General features: G+C 38.5%; 1 protein-coding gene across 1 annotated transcript in view; it reads left to right on the forward strand.

The window, feature by feature from the left end:
* LOC126185120 (probable chitinase 2) overlaps nucleotides 1-13,718 on the forward strand; it is a 277,984-nt gene that overhangs the window by 110,040 nt on the left and 154,226 nt on the right. Inside the window, exon 2 of the mRNA XM_049927938.1 lies at nucleotides 13,070-13,267. Coding sequence (XP_049783895.1) covers nucleotides 13,070-13,267 — 198 coding nt within the window. The remainder of the gene's footprint in view (nucleotides 1-13,069; nucleotides 13,268-13,718) is intronic.

Here is a 13,718-nt window from a genome sequence, read left to right on the forward strand (position 1 = left end):
GCATAACGATAGACAAAAACGTTCTTCGTTTTTTCCAACTTAACAGGTTTGCGCACAACTGCTTAATGTGTTCAGTATGGGGTGTGGCCACTGTGGCAGCAATATAGGCCTGACAAGAACGGAGAATACTGTGAATGATGTCATTAATCTCATGTTGAGGCAATAAGGCCCATTCTTCTTGCAGAGCTGCTCGCAAGTCTTGGAAAGTGGTTGGTGTATAGTGACCTCAGGCAACCCCTCTCCCTAGTGCATCCCAGACACGCTCTATGGAATTCAAATCGGGAAAGCGAAAAGATCACGCCACGCGTGGAATATCATCCGTTTCCAAGAAGACATCAACGACCCATACTCTATATGAGGTCGAGCATTATCGTCCCTGAATAAGAAGTGTGAGCCCATAGCACCTCGTAACAACCGTACATGTGGTCCCAGGACCTCGTCACGGTACCTGACAGCAGTTAAACCTTAGCAGTTCACTCGCACAGTTTCATAAAGAGGTGTTAGAGTGGTCAACATGATCCCTGCCCACACCATTAAGGATCCTCCTCTTTCCGCAATGTTTGGGTCCCGAAATCGTGTTCCACGTGCCCTCCAGATGCGAATATATCGAGAATTGCTCTCCAGACCAAATCGGGCCTCATCTGTAAAAAGAACATTGGCTCTATGTTCGTTGTCCAGGTGGCAAGGTACTCGAGACATTCCCTTCTGTGAAGACGCGTCAGAGGTAAACATACAGCAGGTCTCTGACAATAAAGGCCACTCTGCTGAAGCCTTATGTAGACCATTTTCCCCGATACACGTCCAGTGATTGCTGTGAGGCCAGATGACAGTTGCAGTGCAGTACTAAGGTGGTACCTTCGTGCCCTTACAGCCAAATAACGGTCCTCTCTTTCTGATGTTGCACGTACTTGGCTCTGCCTTGGTCTTCAGGATACAGTTTTGGTCTCTATAAACTGTCGCAACATCTGAGAAGCAATAGGACGATTCACATTAAGCTATCAGACCACATCAATTTGCGACTGTCCTGCTTCTGTTCTTCCTACGGTCCTCCTCTGGTAGGCATCTTCTCTGTGCCATACTGCACCGTCAGGGACTGTGTACACAGCGATAGTGGATGTGAGACTACCTGACAAACACTACCCAGCTTGATAGGTGCCCTGATGTCATTGTTGGCGTGGTTGTCCGTTGACAAGAATGCCATCTTCCGTGCAGAACGCGATCCTATGGACATCTTTTGACAGTTTGACTATATCCTGACTTAGACACAGGATGGGGAAATAGTGGTTTGTTGCCTTAATCTTGGACACCAGCGTACTAGGAATTTCATACTCTCATCTTCGGGAGGCATTTCTTTGGATCTTACATTGATACTTGTGGGTTTTCCAAAGCTATCATTATCTGGATTGGATGGAGAGTCACCTAATCTAATAATAATAAAAAAAAAAAACACCCTTGTGTGCATCTCACACACAGTCAGCTTCTGACGTGTAGTGCACACCAGAACTCTTATCAGTAGCCCTACAACTCTCAGCTCTATAGTGCAATTCTAGGCAGCACAGGCTAGCTTGTCACGGAACCCTCAGAGTCTCTGGTTCAAGCCTTCCACTAGACTCAGGACTAGGGAGTCATGATCTGTTCCGAAGACAATGCTGCAGATTGTGATCTTCGTTGAAACTCTATGAGCAAGTATTTTAATTTTTTTTTTTTTTTTATTTGCACGTCAAGTTCCGTAGGACCAAAATGAGGAGCAAATCTCGCAAGATCGTGGAACATGTCAGTACATGACATTACAAAATAAAAGTAATAACAGATAAAAATCAAGGAACTCCTCGACAGAATAGAAGGAGTGACCCATGAGGAAACTCTTCAGTTTCAATTTGAAAGCGCGTGGATTACTGCTAAGATTTTTTAATTCGAGTGGTAGCTTATTGAAAATGGATGTAGCTGTATTCTGCACACCTTTCTGCACACGAGTTAAGGAAGTCCGATCCAAATGCAGGGTTCATTTCTGTCGCGCAGACTCGTGAGCAGGGATCGACAAGAGGTTCGTGAACTTACAACATAGCCCAAACCGCCCGTTGCTGAGCGAAAAACATCCTTTTAGAATGGGAAGAGTTACCCCAGAATATAATAAGATGCGACATAAGCGAATGAAAATAAGCAAAGTAGACTAATTTTCCTGTCGAACGATCACTCACTTCAGATACCGTTCGAATAGTAAAAATGGCAGCATTAAGTCTTTGAACAAGATCCTGAACGTGGGCTCTCCACGACAGTTTACTATCTATCTGATCGCCTAGACATTTGAACCATTCAGTTTCACTAATCATATGCCCATTCTGTGATATTAAAACGTCAGGTTTTGTTGAATTGTGTGTTAGAAACTGTAAAAACTGATTCTTACTGTGATTTAGCGTTAGTTTATGTCATGAACTGCACTATTTGAAACAGAGCCAATGTTGCAAACAACATCCTTTACTACCAAGCTAGTGTCATTATAAAACAGAAATATTTTAGAGTTACCCGTAATACTAGAGTCTGTTGCTAAAGTAAAACGTGAACGAATGGTGAGCTATTCCCCATATTCCGTAATGGTCCAACTTCTGGAGCAATATTTTCTGATCAACACAATCAAACGCCTTAGTTAAATCAAAAAATATGCATAGCGTTCGAAACCTGTTGTTTAAACCATCCAATACCTCACAGAGAAAAGAGAATATAGCATTTTCAGTTGTTAAGCGACTTCTAAAGCCTAACTGTACATTTGATAGCAAATCGTGTGATATAAATTGATCAATTATCCTTACATACATAGCCTTTTCAATAGCTTTAGCAAACACTGATGGCATGGAAATAGATCTAAAATTGTCTATATATCCCTTTCTCCCTTTTTATAAAGCGGCTTTACTAGTGAGCACTTTAATCGTTCAGGAAACTGACCATTCCTAAAGGAAAAATTACAAATATGGCTAAATACAGGTCTAACGTGGGCAGCACAGTACTTTGATATTCTGCTAGGCACTCCATCATAACCACGAGAGTCCTTAGTCTTCAGTGATTTAATTATTGACCCAATCTCCCCCTCGTCTGTATCACAGAGGAGTATTTCAGACATCAATCTCGGAAAGGCATTTGCCAAGAGAGTTATATGATTTCGTGTAGAAGCTAAATTTTTATTTAACTCGCCTGCAATGCTCGTTAAATACTGTACACATATATGATTTATCAGTAACAGAAATATTCTTACTGCAAACTGACTTTATATTGTTGACCTCGTGTTGCTGACCAGACAATTCCTTCACAACTGACCATATGGTTTTAATTTTATCCTGTGAATTAGGTATTCTATTTGCATACCACATGCTCTTTGCCTTCCTAATAACATTTTTAAGCACCTTACAATACTGTTTGTAATGGGCTACTGCAGCTTAATTGTGACTACTTCTAACATTTTGACATAATTCCCACTTTGTTCTACATGATGTCCTTATCCCACTAGTCAGCCACCCGGGCTGCCTATTACTGCTAGTACACTGTTTAGAACATTCTAATGGTATTCTCAACCTTCTCTGCTAATTGCTAGAATGAACCAAGTATGACCTTTCAATCTGTGCTACAATCTACACTTGATTGCAGCCTGCTTCCTCAATGGTTGCCAGAATAGCCTCTTCAACAAGCTGAATAAGGCCTCCAGGCATACACACTGAGTTTACCTGGTGTTCCTTTCCATCACTTGCTGCCATTTGCCTAAGAGGTATCATTGTTCACCATAATTTTGAAATCTGAAATGCTGAATATTAATAGATCCCTACTCTTTCATGTTTTTCTCCTCTTGACTCAGGGCAAGACAGGTTTCTCCAAAACAGGCGAGGCAAGTCCCACTGACTCGGTTTCAGTTTCAGTGAAAGACAGCACACTGAACATGTTTGTTAGAGGGATTGGTGTAATGCCCTGAGTCCTCCCTGGTCCCCATCTGCCATGTACAGGATGGCTAGACCCTATATTGCCAGGCCACCACAGTCAAGTGGGTGGGTAGTGATGGAGCTCACATTTCCTTCAGGAGAGGCAGTATCCATGGGACAGGATAGTACTTGAGGTGCCTTTGGTACCTCTGATACACAGTTCTCGGTAGCCCTCCCTCCACACCCAGTGTGACACAGCGGAAACGTCTGCTACTGCCAAAAACAAATTAACACATGATGCTCCATAATGTGTCATTTTGTTTTGGCTCCTGTACAGTGTGCTACGGTACTATGGTGCATGGATTTCAATGCGTGCCAGGGCTGCAGAGGCAGACACATGCCTACAAACAAAGAAAAAATTAATTACATAGCTTTATTTTTTGGAGATAGTTAAAGCTTGATGACTACCCCTTATACTTCGTATTGCCACTAGTTTTCTATTAGTCTGTGCCCAGTGCCACATCATAAAGCTGTTTTCTCTCTTGTCAACTAATAATGCTGGGACACATTACTAATTGCTTGTTGTCAGGTGGCCCTTTTGTCGAGAATGCTGGGAGCAAAAGTTTGTCATCAGCTTGTAGCACACTGGGTGCTAGAACAAGATCCACCTCATTGTCACAGGGCAGCCAGCTTATAGCCTGTAAAAGAAACGAACATGTAATAGGTTAATGTGTCCCAGAAGTGACAGGGAAGTTGACAGCAAAGAACTAGAATATCCAGGTACAGCCTTTTTGTTCATTTTTCTGAATAATAATAACCACCATGCGCAGCACCGTACAACACAAATCGACACTATTTCCACAAAAGCTACTTCATTTCTATGATGCACAACATCGTTATGTATGACCTGTCGAAAGTTGACAATGAGCACAAACATTCCATACTGGCCCAAAGTCAGCCGAATTTCATTGCTCATAAAATGATCACTTTAAAGTGTTAGATTAGCAGACATGGAGAAATACTTTCCACTTCTAAAGCTATTTTGTAAAACTAATCTGCAGAGATAGAGTATTGGTTGTTGAGCTAATAGTTTCTGAATTTTCATTATGTTCTCCATAGTGAACACTAATATGGTAAAATTACATCACCCAAAAAACAATGCTGAAAGCCTAACACACAATCAGGCATGCAAGTGTCGGAGGCAAATTGGCAAAATGGTGCTTTGGCTGAAGTGTCACGTGGTAAATTGTATCTTCCTACTGTGCATCTCCACAAGACCTGCCATCCAGTTTGCTACCATTTTAGTGTTTTTGTACCTCATTTCATTTACTTTCCCTGTCTCTATTTGTTCCTCACATGTGTTTCTAATAACCTAGGTGGCAACAGTTTGCCAAGTTCTTAGTGTTTTTCCTTCCTGTTCTATATATGTTGATTTCTGTCAAACTGCCCACTGGATGTGGCAATCACAGTGTCTATTCCTCAGGAAAATATTGGAAGGTGTTGTAATCTTCAGTTAAGCCCTTCATGTTCAACAGGGCTCCTTTTCTTTGGACCTGGATCTCCACTATGCCATTTCTGGTGTACAGTAACTGCCATACACTGACAGAACAGGACAGTGTTATGTGTATTCTATGCACAACAGCCCCAGATCTCATCCACTCTTCTCTACACTAACAGACCTAGTAAAGATAACTTGACCTCTTTTTCAGATTGAAGCTGTGGAGTTTTTTTCTGCTGTATGTGTGTCTTATTGGCAGCATATTAAAACTGTCTCATTGGGTCCCCTATAGTCTTGTAAGTAGATAATGAGCTGTAGCAAAGCAGCATTTGAGGTGTACAGATCTGCAAAATGGCATTTTGCTCTTCCTTGAAAGATATAGTATCAGTCTAATTCCAGAAATAATGTTTTGCCAATGTTTGTACAAATAAAACACTTAGTTTTATTTATTAAACCAAGGAGTAACAAATCAGAGATGTAGGTGGTGGTTTTTGTTTCTAACTACCTTTTCTATACCCAGTTTGGTATCAGCTAACATACATTGTAAGGCATTCTCCAAGTTCACACATTCCATTACTTTTGCTTCCATTGCTGCTATAGTTCAAAATGTGCTTTCACATCTGTAACTTGTGAGGAATTCATGACAGGCCACATCAAACAACTCAGAATACTGATTACAAAATCAGACTGAATGAAATTGATAACTTTAAGGCTTTTAGCAAAAATTATAGATACTCGACACCAAAAAATTCCACACAACATTACCAGCCAGTATATTGCAAGTGAATGGCTGGCTTTCCCCCCAGCAGGGTCCAAACAGACATGCATGGGTAGGGGTTTGGTAGTTATCAGGAGCTCCAACGTTAGGTGCTATTATGGAGCCCAGTAGGGAGATTATGTTCAGGGCCAAAGGAAAGCCAGTGTGTCCTCTGTATATAAGCAGGGGGCCTCATCGGATATGTGTAGGAAGCCTTACCTCTGGCTATTCTTGCATGCAGGGTGCAGTTGTCTGCAAGTTGTCACTCTCGTGGGCACCAGTGAGGCCTGTTGGATGGGCTCTGAGGCCATCCTCAGTTCATATAGGCAGCTGGTGGAAATGGTGAAGGCTACTGACCACATGTGCAGGTTGCAACCAGAGCTCACAATTTGCAGCATTGTCTCTGTCCCAGAGTTGATCGGGGTTCTTTGATCTGAAGCAGAGTGGAGGGTCTCAATCAAAGGCATCATTGACTCTGTGATGGTCTTGGTTGCAGATTTATGAACCTGCATTACTGGGTGGAGAATTGTAGGATCCCCCTTAATGGGTCACAGGTGCACTACACAAAGGAAGCAGCTATTCAGGTAGCAGAGTACTTGTGGAGTGCACATGTTTTTTTTTTTTTTTTTTTTTTTTTTAAGTTAGGTCATGCTTTGAGGTACTCTGATACACTCACCAAACAATATATGGATAGTGAAATCAGACCATGTTGAGTAAAGACACTTCAACTGTCAAAAGTTTATCAGTAAATTTTCACACTATTTGTAACCAAGTTTCCCAATTTATTGCCCTCTAGGAAAGTTCTCCCACTCAAATTCTTCTCAGGACCAAGAGCTGGTTGAAACTCAATGTAGAAAACTCTGAAACTCTGAGATATTGGAAAGACAGATTAGACACCATAGGAATGGGAGTGTTCATTGCAGTTGACAAAAATATTGACTCTATTGATGTCAAATTTGAGTGTGACAGTGAAATTATCTGGTTGCGTATAACAGGTCAGGTGAAATAAAGTTGATTGTAGGATGTTTTTACTAGCCGCTCAACTCTGCTGTGATAGTTTTAGACTCATTCAAAGAAAGACTATGGTCATTAGCACATAAATACCCAGAATGTGCAATACTAGTTGCAGGCAGCTTTAACCTACTGAGAATAGGCTGGGACATATATGGATTCATTGCAAGAGATTACAGACAGTCTTGCAAAGTATTTTTGAACATGTTTTTGAAACACTGTCTTGAGAAGTTAGTTCAACAGCCCACTTACAGTAGACATATTTTAGACCTCGTAACTATGAGCAGTTCGGATCTTATCGGTGGTGTCAGTAAAGAGATGGGGATTAGTGATCGTAATCAACTATGATTACTAAAGTTAATAAACCAGTTAAGAAGGCTAAGCGAGTATTTCTGCTACAAATAGCAGCAGATTAGCAGTTGTTAGCATCTCAGTTAGACAATGGCTCAACATCATTTAGTTCCTGTATGAGGGATGTAGAGGAATTATGGTCAAAATTTAAATGGATTGTAAATCGTGCTCTGGAGACGTATGTGCCTAGTAAGTGCATTGAGGACAGAAAAGACCCACCACAGCTTAACAACAAAATTTGGAAAACGCTGAGGAAGCAAAAGCTGTTACACTTTCAGTTCAAAAGAGAATGTGCAAATAATGAGAAGCAAAGGTTAGACTTCATATTAACAGCTAGACATATTCCAAACATTTTTAACTGTTAATATTTTCTGACCAACTAGGTGCTTTTCTTCTCTAATTTGATAAACCATCACAGGAGCGGGACTTAATATTAATTATTCCTTAATTGCACAGTAATAACAATCCAAATTAAATTGCTATCCCACCATTTATAAAATCATTGAAAATATAAAAGTTTGAACACATTCATATAATAGAAGTAACTCCTGCAAATAGAGTGTAATTATAAAAAAGAGACATGTATCATTACGTAATAATGTAACTAAAATCACAATAAGCTAGTATACAGCTGAGCATGTAGCCTACTCATATAAGTAAAACAAAAGCCAATGAAGAAATGATACTGAAAACATTACAGTTCATTATGTCAGTAATAGCACTGCCTCTGTAATCCTAGTTTCATGTGTCTGTAAAAAGATCTATGCACGAAGAATAGAACAACTATTACCGTCGTACCTTAGCAAAAGATCTGGCCGAGAACCTGGGAAAATTCTGGTACCGTGTAAAGTTGCTAAGGGGGTCTAAGGCTTCTATTCAGACCCTCACTGGCCAGTAGAAGACAGGAAAAAGAAAGCTCAAGTTTCAGATTTTGTATTTAAGAAATCATTTGCATTGTACAAACATACCATTGCTTGACCACCACACAGACTCCCATATTGTTGAAATAGTAATAGGCATCCCTGGTGTAGGGAAACAACTGAATGGGTTGAAAAAATTAAGTTACCAGGTCTGGATAGAATCTCAGTTTGGTTTTAAAAAGAGTATGTTGTGTCATTGGGCCCTTACTTAGCTTGTATTTATATGAATCTTTCACCCAGTGCCAAGTCCCAAGCAATTGGAAAAAGTGCAGGTGACTCCTATATATAAGAAGAGTAAAAGAACAGACTGGCAAAATCACAGATCAATATCTTTAACTTCAATTTACTGCAGAATTCTTGAACATATTCTTAGTTTGATTATAATAAATTTACTTGATAATGGAAAGCTTCTGTCCACAAATCAGCACGGTTTTAGAAAGCATTCCTCATGTAAAACTCAGCTTGCCCTTTTCCCACATGATTGATTGCAAACTGTGGGTGCAGGACAACAGGCAGAATTCATATTTCTAGATTTTCAAAAAGCATTTGACATGATGTCCTACTATAGTCTATTAAAAAAGGTATGAGCATATGAAATAGGTTCCTAGATACAAAGACTTCTTAAGTAATAGAACACAGTATCCTATTCTCGATGGTGAGTGTTTGTAAGAGACGATGGTATTGTCAGGAGTGCCCCGTAGAAAAGTGATATGAGCACTATTATTTTCCGTATATGTGAACCATCTGGCAGTGTGGGCAGTAATCTGTGGCTGTTGGCTGATGATGCAGTGGAGTACAGAAAACTGTTGTAGTTGACAGACTTTAGGAAGATACAAGATGACGTAGACAAAATTTCCAGGAGGCATGATGAGTGGCAGCTATCTCTAAATGTAGAAAAACCTAAGTTAATGCAGATGGGTAGGAAAAATAAATCTTTCATATTTAAATACGACATTAGTAGTGTGCTGATTGAAACTGACACATCATTGAAATATCTAGATGTAACACTGCAAAGTGATATGAAATGGAATGAGCACTATCTGCAGGTAGTTTGTTGTATCTCAGTAGGTTTTCTTCAATTAATTTTATTGTGTCTGCAATGGATATCAAAGTGTACATGTTCTCTGTGTTGAAACAGATTAGTGATGTTATTTGTGGAATGTGCAAATCATTTATTTGTATTATGAGTTCATTTGTTTCTCACTGTTTTGCTGTTCTTTATTTTGTAGTGTTGTATTACAATTTTGTTCATGTGTTCTGCCACATAGTATGATAGTGTACTCATGAAATTAATAACAGGCCTCACTGGAATAATTGTTTTGTGAACTTTGGATTGGCTTTTGAATGTTGGTGCTGTTGGGTTCTTCTGCATAATGTGTTGTTTTTTTATATATTTTTTTAAAAGTATGTCTAGAAATGTGCTGTAAGATCAAGTAACAGTTTTGTGATATTGTTAGAGGACATGAAATCTTTGGTTTCTTCTATATATTATTCTTTATTGATCAGTATTGTGCTGTTCCCTTTATCAGCTCTTGGGACTATGATGTTATTAGAGTGCAGTTTTCCTTTTAATTTCTTAATAGTGTTGTTTTCTGTTTGAAGTTTATTAGAACAAGAAATACACTCCATTGACATTTACAAACAATAGACAAACCAAGTAAATACTAAAGAGCAGGTATGTACCAGTTGAAATGTCATGAAGGTGAATCAGTATATCTGGGAATGGCACTCAGGAATTTCGAAATTAGGTATAAAGAACATATAAGAATCTGGAAGTATCAAAATAGCCTTCCTACCTGTGCTGAACACCTGATACAATATGAACATTAACCATCCAGCATGGAACAGGACATGAAAATTATTAGAGTTAGCAATGACAACAAAAAACTTCTGACGTTACAGAAAAACTTTCACATACAAAGAGCCCTTGCAAAGTAAAAGAAAGTATTTAATGAGTCAGTATAAGCACTAACTTGCTGATCATGTTAACCACTAAAACAAGAACAAACAGATGTAAAACATAACCAGAATAAATAATTAATAAATAATTCTCTCTCTCTCTCTCTCTCTCTCTCTCTCTCTCTCTCTCTCTCTCTCTCCCTCCCTCCCCCCCCCCCTCTCTCTCTCTCTCTCTCTCTCACACACACACACACACACACACACACACACACACACACACACACACACAGCCTACACAACACAAACAAAAGACAAAAGATAAATACTCAACAACAGTTGGCAACAATATACACTGTAAACACTCATGTTCAACACACAGTGAAAAATACAAGTGAAGTGTTGTTAGTTTTTTAGTTACTTAAGTATGTGGATGCTTTTGCATGATAGATCAAAATAATGTGGAAAGAGTCATTTTACACTCACATTGGAAAATAATTTGTACACATGATTACATTCTGAACATTTCTACATTTCTTAAAAATATATACAATGCAAAAAGAAAAAAGATATATTGATGTGAGCCATTAATTCCTACCTAACACATTTTACACATTGCAGCAATAGAAATATTTCTACAGAATAGAAAGACTTCTCAAGGAGAAAATTTCTCAGTTTGTTTTCATATTTTACTTTGCTATCTGTCAGACATTTTATATCACTGGGTGAGTGACCAAAATTTTTTGTTGCAGTATTATGCACGCCCTTTTCTGCTAAAGACATCCTTAATGTGGAGTAATGAAAGTCATTTTTCCTTCTGGTACTCGAATTACATGCATCATTCTCCCTTTTGAGCTGTAGTGGATAGTTTACAACAAATTCATGAGGGAATAAATATACTGTGAAGCAGTATTCAGAAAGCATAACTCCTTAAACAGGTATCTACAAGATGATTGTGGGTGGTGTGAAGACATCGTTATTTTGCGATAGATATATATATTTATCTTTTTTTTTTCCCCGTCTGTTCATATATCTTTGATGTTGCAGTGAATTTTTCTTGATACGACTTGATTTGGACTGCATTAGTTAACAGGGTACTTTTAGGGTATTTTGGCGATACTTAGTGACAGGGTAGAATCACAGTCGTCACAGTGGGCACCACATATTATTCCTACAGCACGTTTCTGCACAATGAAGGCTTCCATTCTTAAAGATGAGTTACCCAGAACATTATTTCATATGACATTATTGAATGAATATATGCAAAATATGTCAACTTACTGATTTGTCTCTCCCCAAGATCTGCAATGAGTCAGAGTGTAAGTAAATATGGGTGAAAGACATTGAAAATTGACTATGTGGAGCATGGGGACTGAATGAAAACATCTCTATACACAAGTGGACTAGCAACACATACGTTCACACACACACACACACACACACACACACACACACACACACACACACACACACACACACACACACACAGAGAAATGTATGTGATTTTCCACACATTCAAAACATTTTATCTACAGTATTATGGAACAGGGGAGAGTGCTCTCCAACTATTACAATCTTACTTATGCAATAGAAAACAAACAGTGGCTCTAAACGAAAAAAGATCCAGTTTCTTGTCAGTTACCAAAGAAGTACCACAGGGCTCCGTACTTCGATCTTTTCTGTTTGTAGTGTACATAAATGATTTGCCTTCTTCATTACCTTGTGACACCGCACTGTATGCAGACAATACAACTCTAATTACTCAGGGAAACAACTTGGATTAATTACAGAATAATGTAACAATAGGAATGGACACATGTACCAGTTGGTTTCAGGCAAATTCATTACAGATAAATAATAATAATAAGACAGAAGATTTGATTTGAATTCCCCTAAACATGAAAACAAATCTTTAAAACTACTAGTGTTCCATATCAACCAAAAACTTAACTGGGAAACTCACACAGGCATGCTATGCAAAAAACTCTCATGTGTAATCTTCTTGTTACATAAACTGAGAGGCTCTGTTAGGAGAACACTCCTACTATATGCACACTTTGCCTTCTCCCACTCTCATCTCGCTTATGGTATTGTACTATGGGGAAACTACCCAATTACAAAGACAGTGTTTAAATGGCAAAAAAAGCAATCAGATGCCTTGTAGGACTACCACCCAGAGACTCATGCAGGCAGCATTTCAAAGAATTAAATATAATGACAGTCCCTGGCTTGTATATTTATAGTTGACTGATATATGCCAAAGAAAATTTGAATAACATTGACCTTAGGATGGCAGTGCATTCACATAATACAAGAAATGGTCATACAATTGACATCCTGGTCGCCAGACTATCAAAGATTCACTGCAGTTATAAGTATCTAGCACACACATTTTTTTAACAAATTACCCAAAAGTGCACATTCTATGCACATGGATAAGTTTAAAGTAAAAGTAGCAAAATCGATAAAAAATAAAGTATTTTATACAGTTCAAGAATTTCAAGAGAGCGCAATGAAAGATATTGAATTGCGATGCTACATTTTGTGAAAGGAGTATATATTACAAAATTAGAAATATAATATTATGCAGGCAATTTTTCTTGTCAAATATATGTACATATAGATGTATTCAATGTATCTGTAACTTTTATTATATGGTACCAATTGCATGTAAAATGTTTAAAGGTGAATAAATATGAATATGAATACATTTGAATCATGTTCTTTGTTGCAGTTGGCCACAACAAAGCAGTGGTGTGTTACGTATCAAGTTGGGCTGTGTATCGACCAGGAAATGGAGTATTTACTGTCAGTGATATCAACCCAAATATTTGTTCTCATCTTGTCTATGCATTTGCTGGGCTAAATGCTACAGACAACACAATTATAACTCTTGATAAGTACAATGATCTAGAAGAGGATTATGGGAAAGGTAAGTAACCATACAAATTGTGTTAATAAGCAGTATGTAACAAAAGGAAAATTCAATAGAGAAAAATGAAAAAAGAGTCAGAATTGATGGCCAGTACATATCTTCAGCAGGCAAGATATTTACTACTGCCATAGACACATATAAAATTAAATGCACCCTCCTAGCTTTTGGAACCAGTAGTTCTTCCCTTGGGGAAGTGAGCAGGATGGGTTAGGAAAGGTTCAAAATGAACTAACTTGTCATGATGATGAAGGAGGCAAAGCTTTAGGAGGAGGTGTTAGAAGGAGTAGCTCATAAATAGTATATTGGTAAGAATTGTACCAGCTTCATGCCAGAGGTGATGTCAAATTCAGGAATAAAGGTACTTAATTTGAGTCATATGATACATCATAATTGTGACGTAGATCTCATTTGACACCACGAGAATGATATCAATAGCCAACAGAATAAC

The sequence above is a fragment of the Schistocerca cancellata genome, chromosome 4 (genome assembly GCF_023864275.1).
Source record: "Schistocerca cancellata isolate TAMUIC-IGC-003103 chromosome 4, iqSchCanc2.1, whole genome shotgun sequence".
Taxonomy (NCBI): domain Eukaryota; kingdom Metazoa; phylum Arthropoda; class Insecta; order Orthoptera; family Acrididae; genus Schistocerca; species Schistocerca cancellata.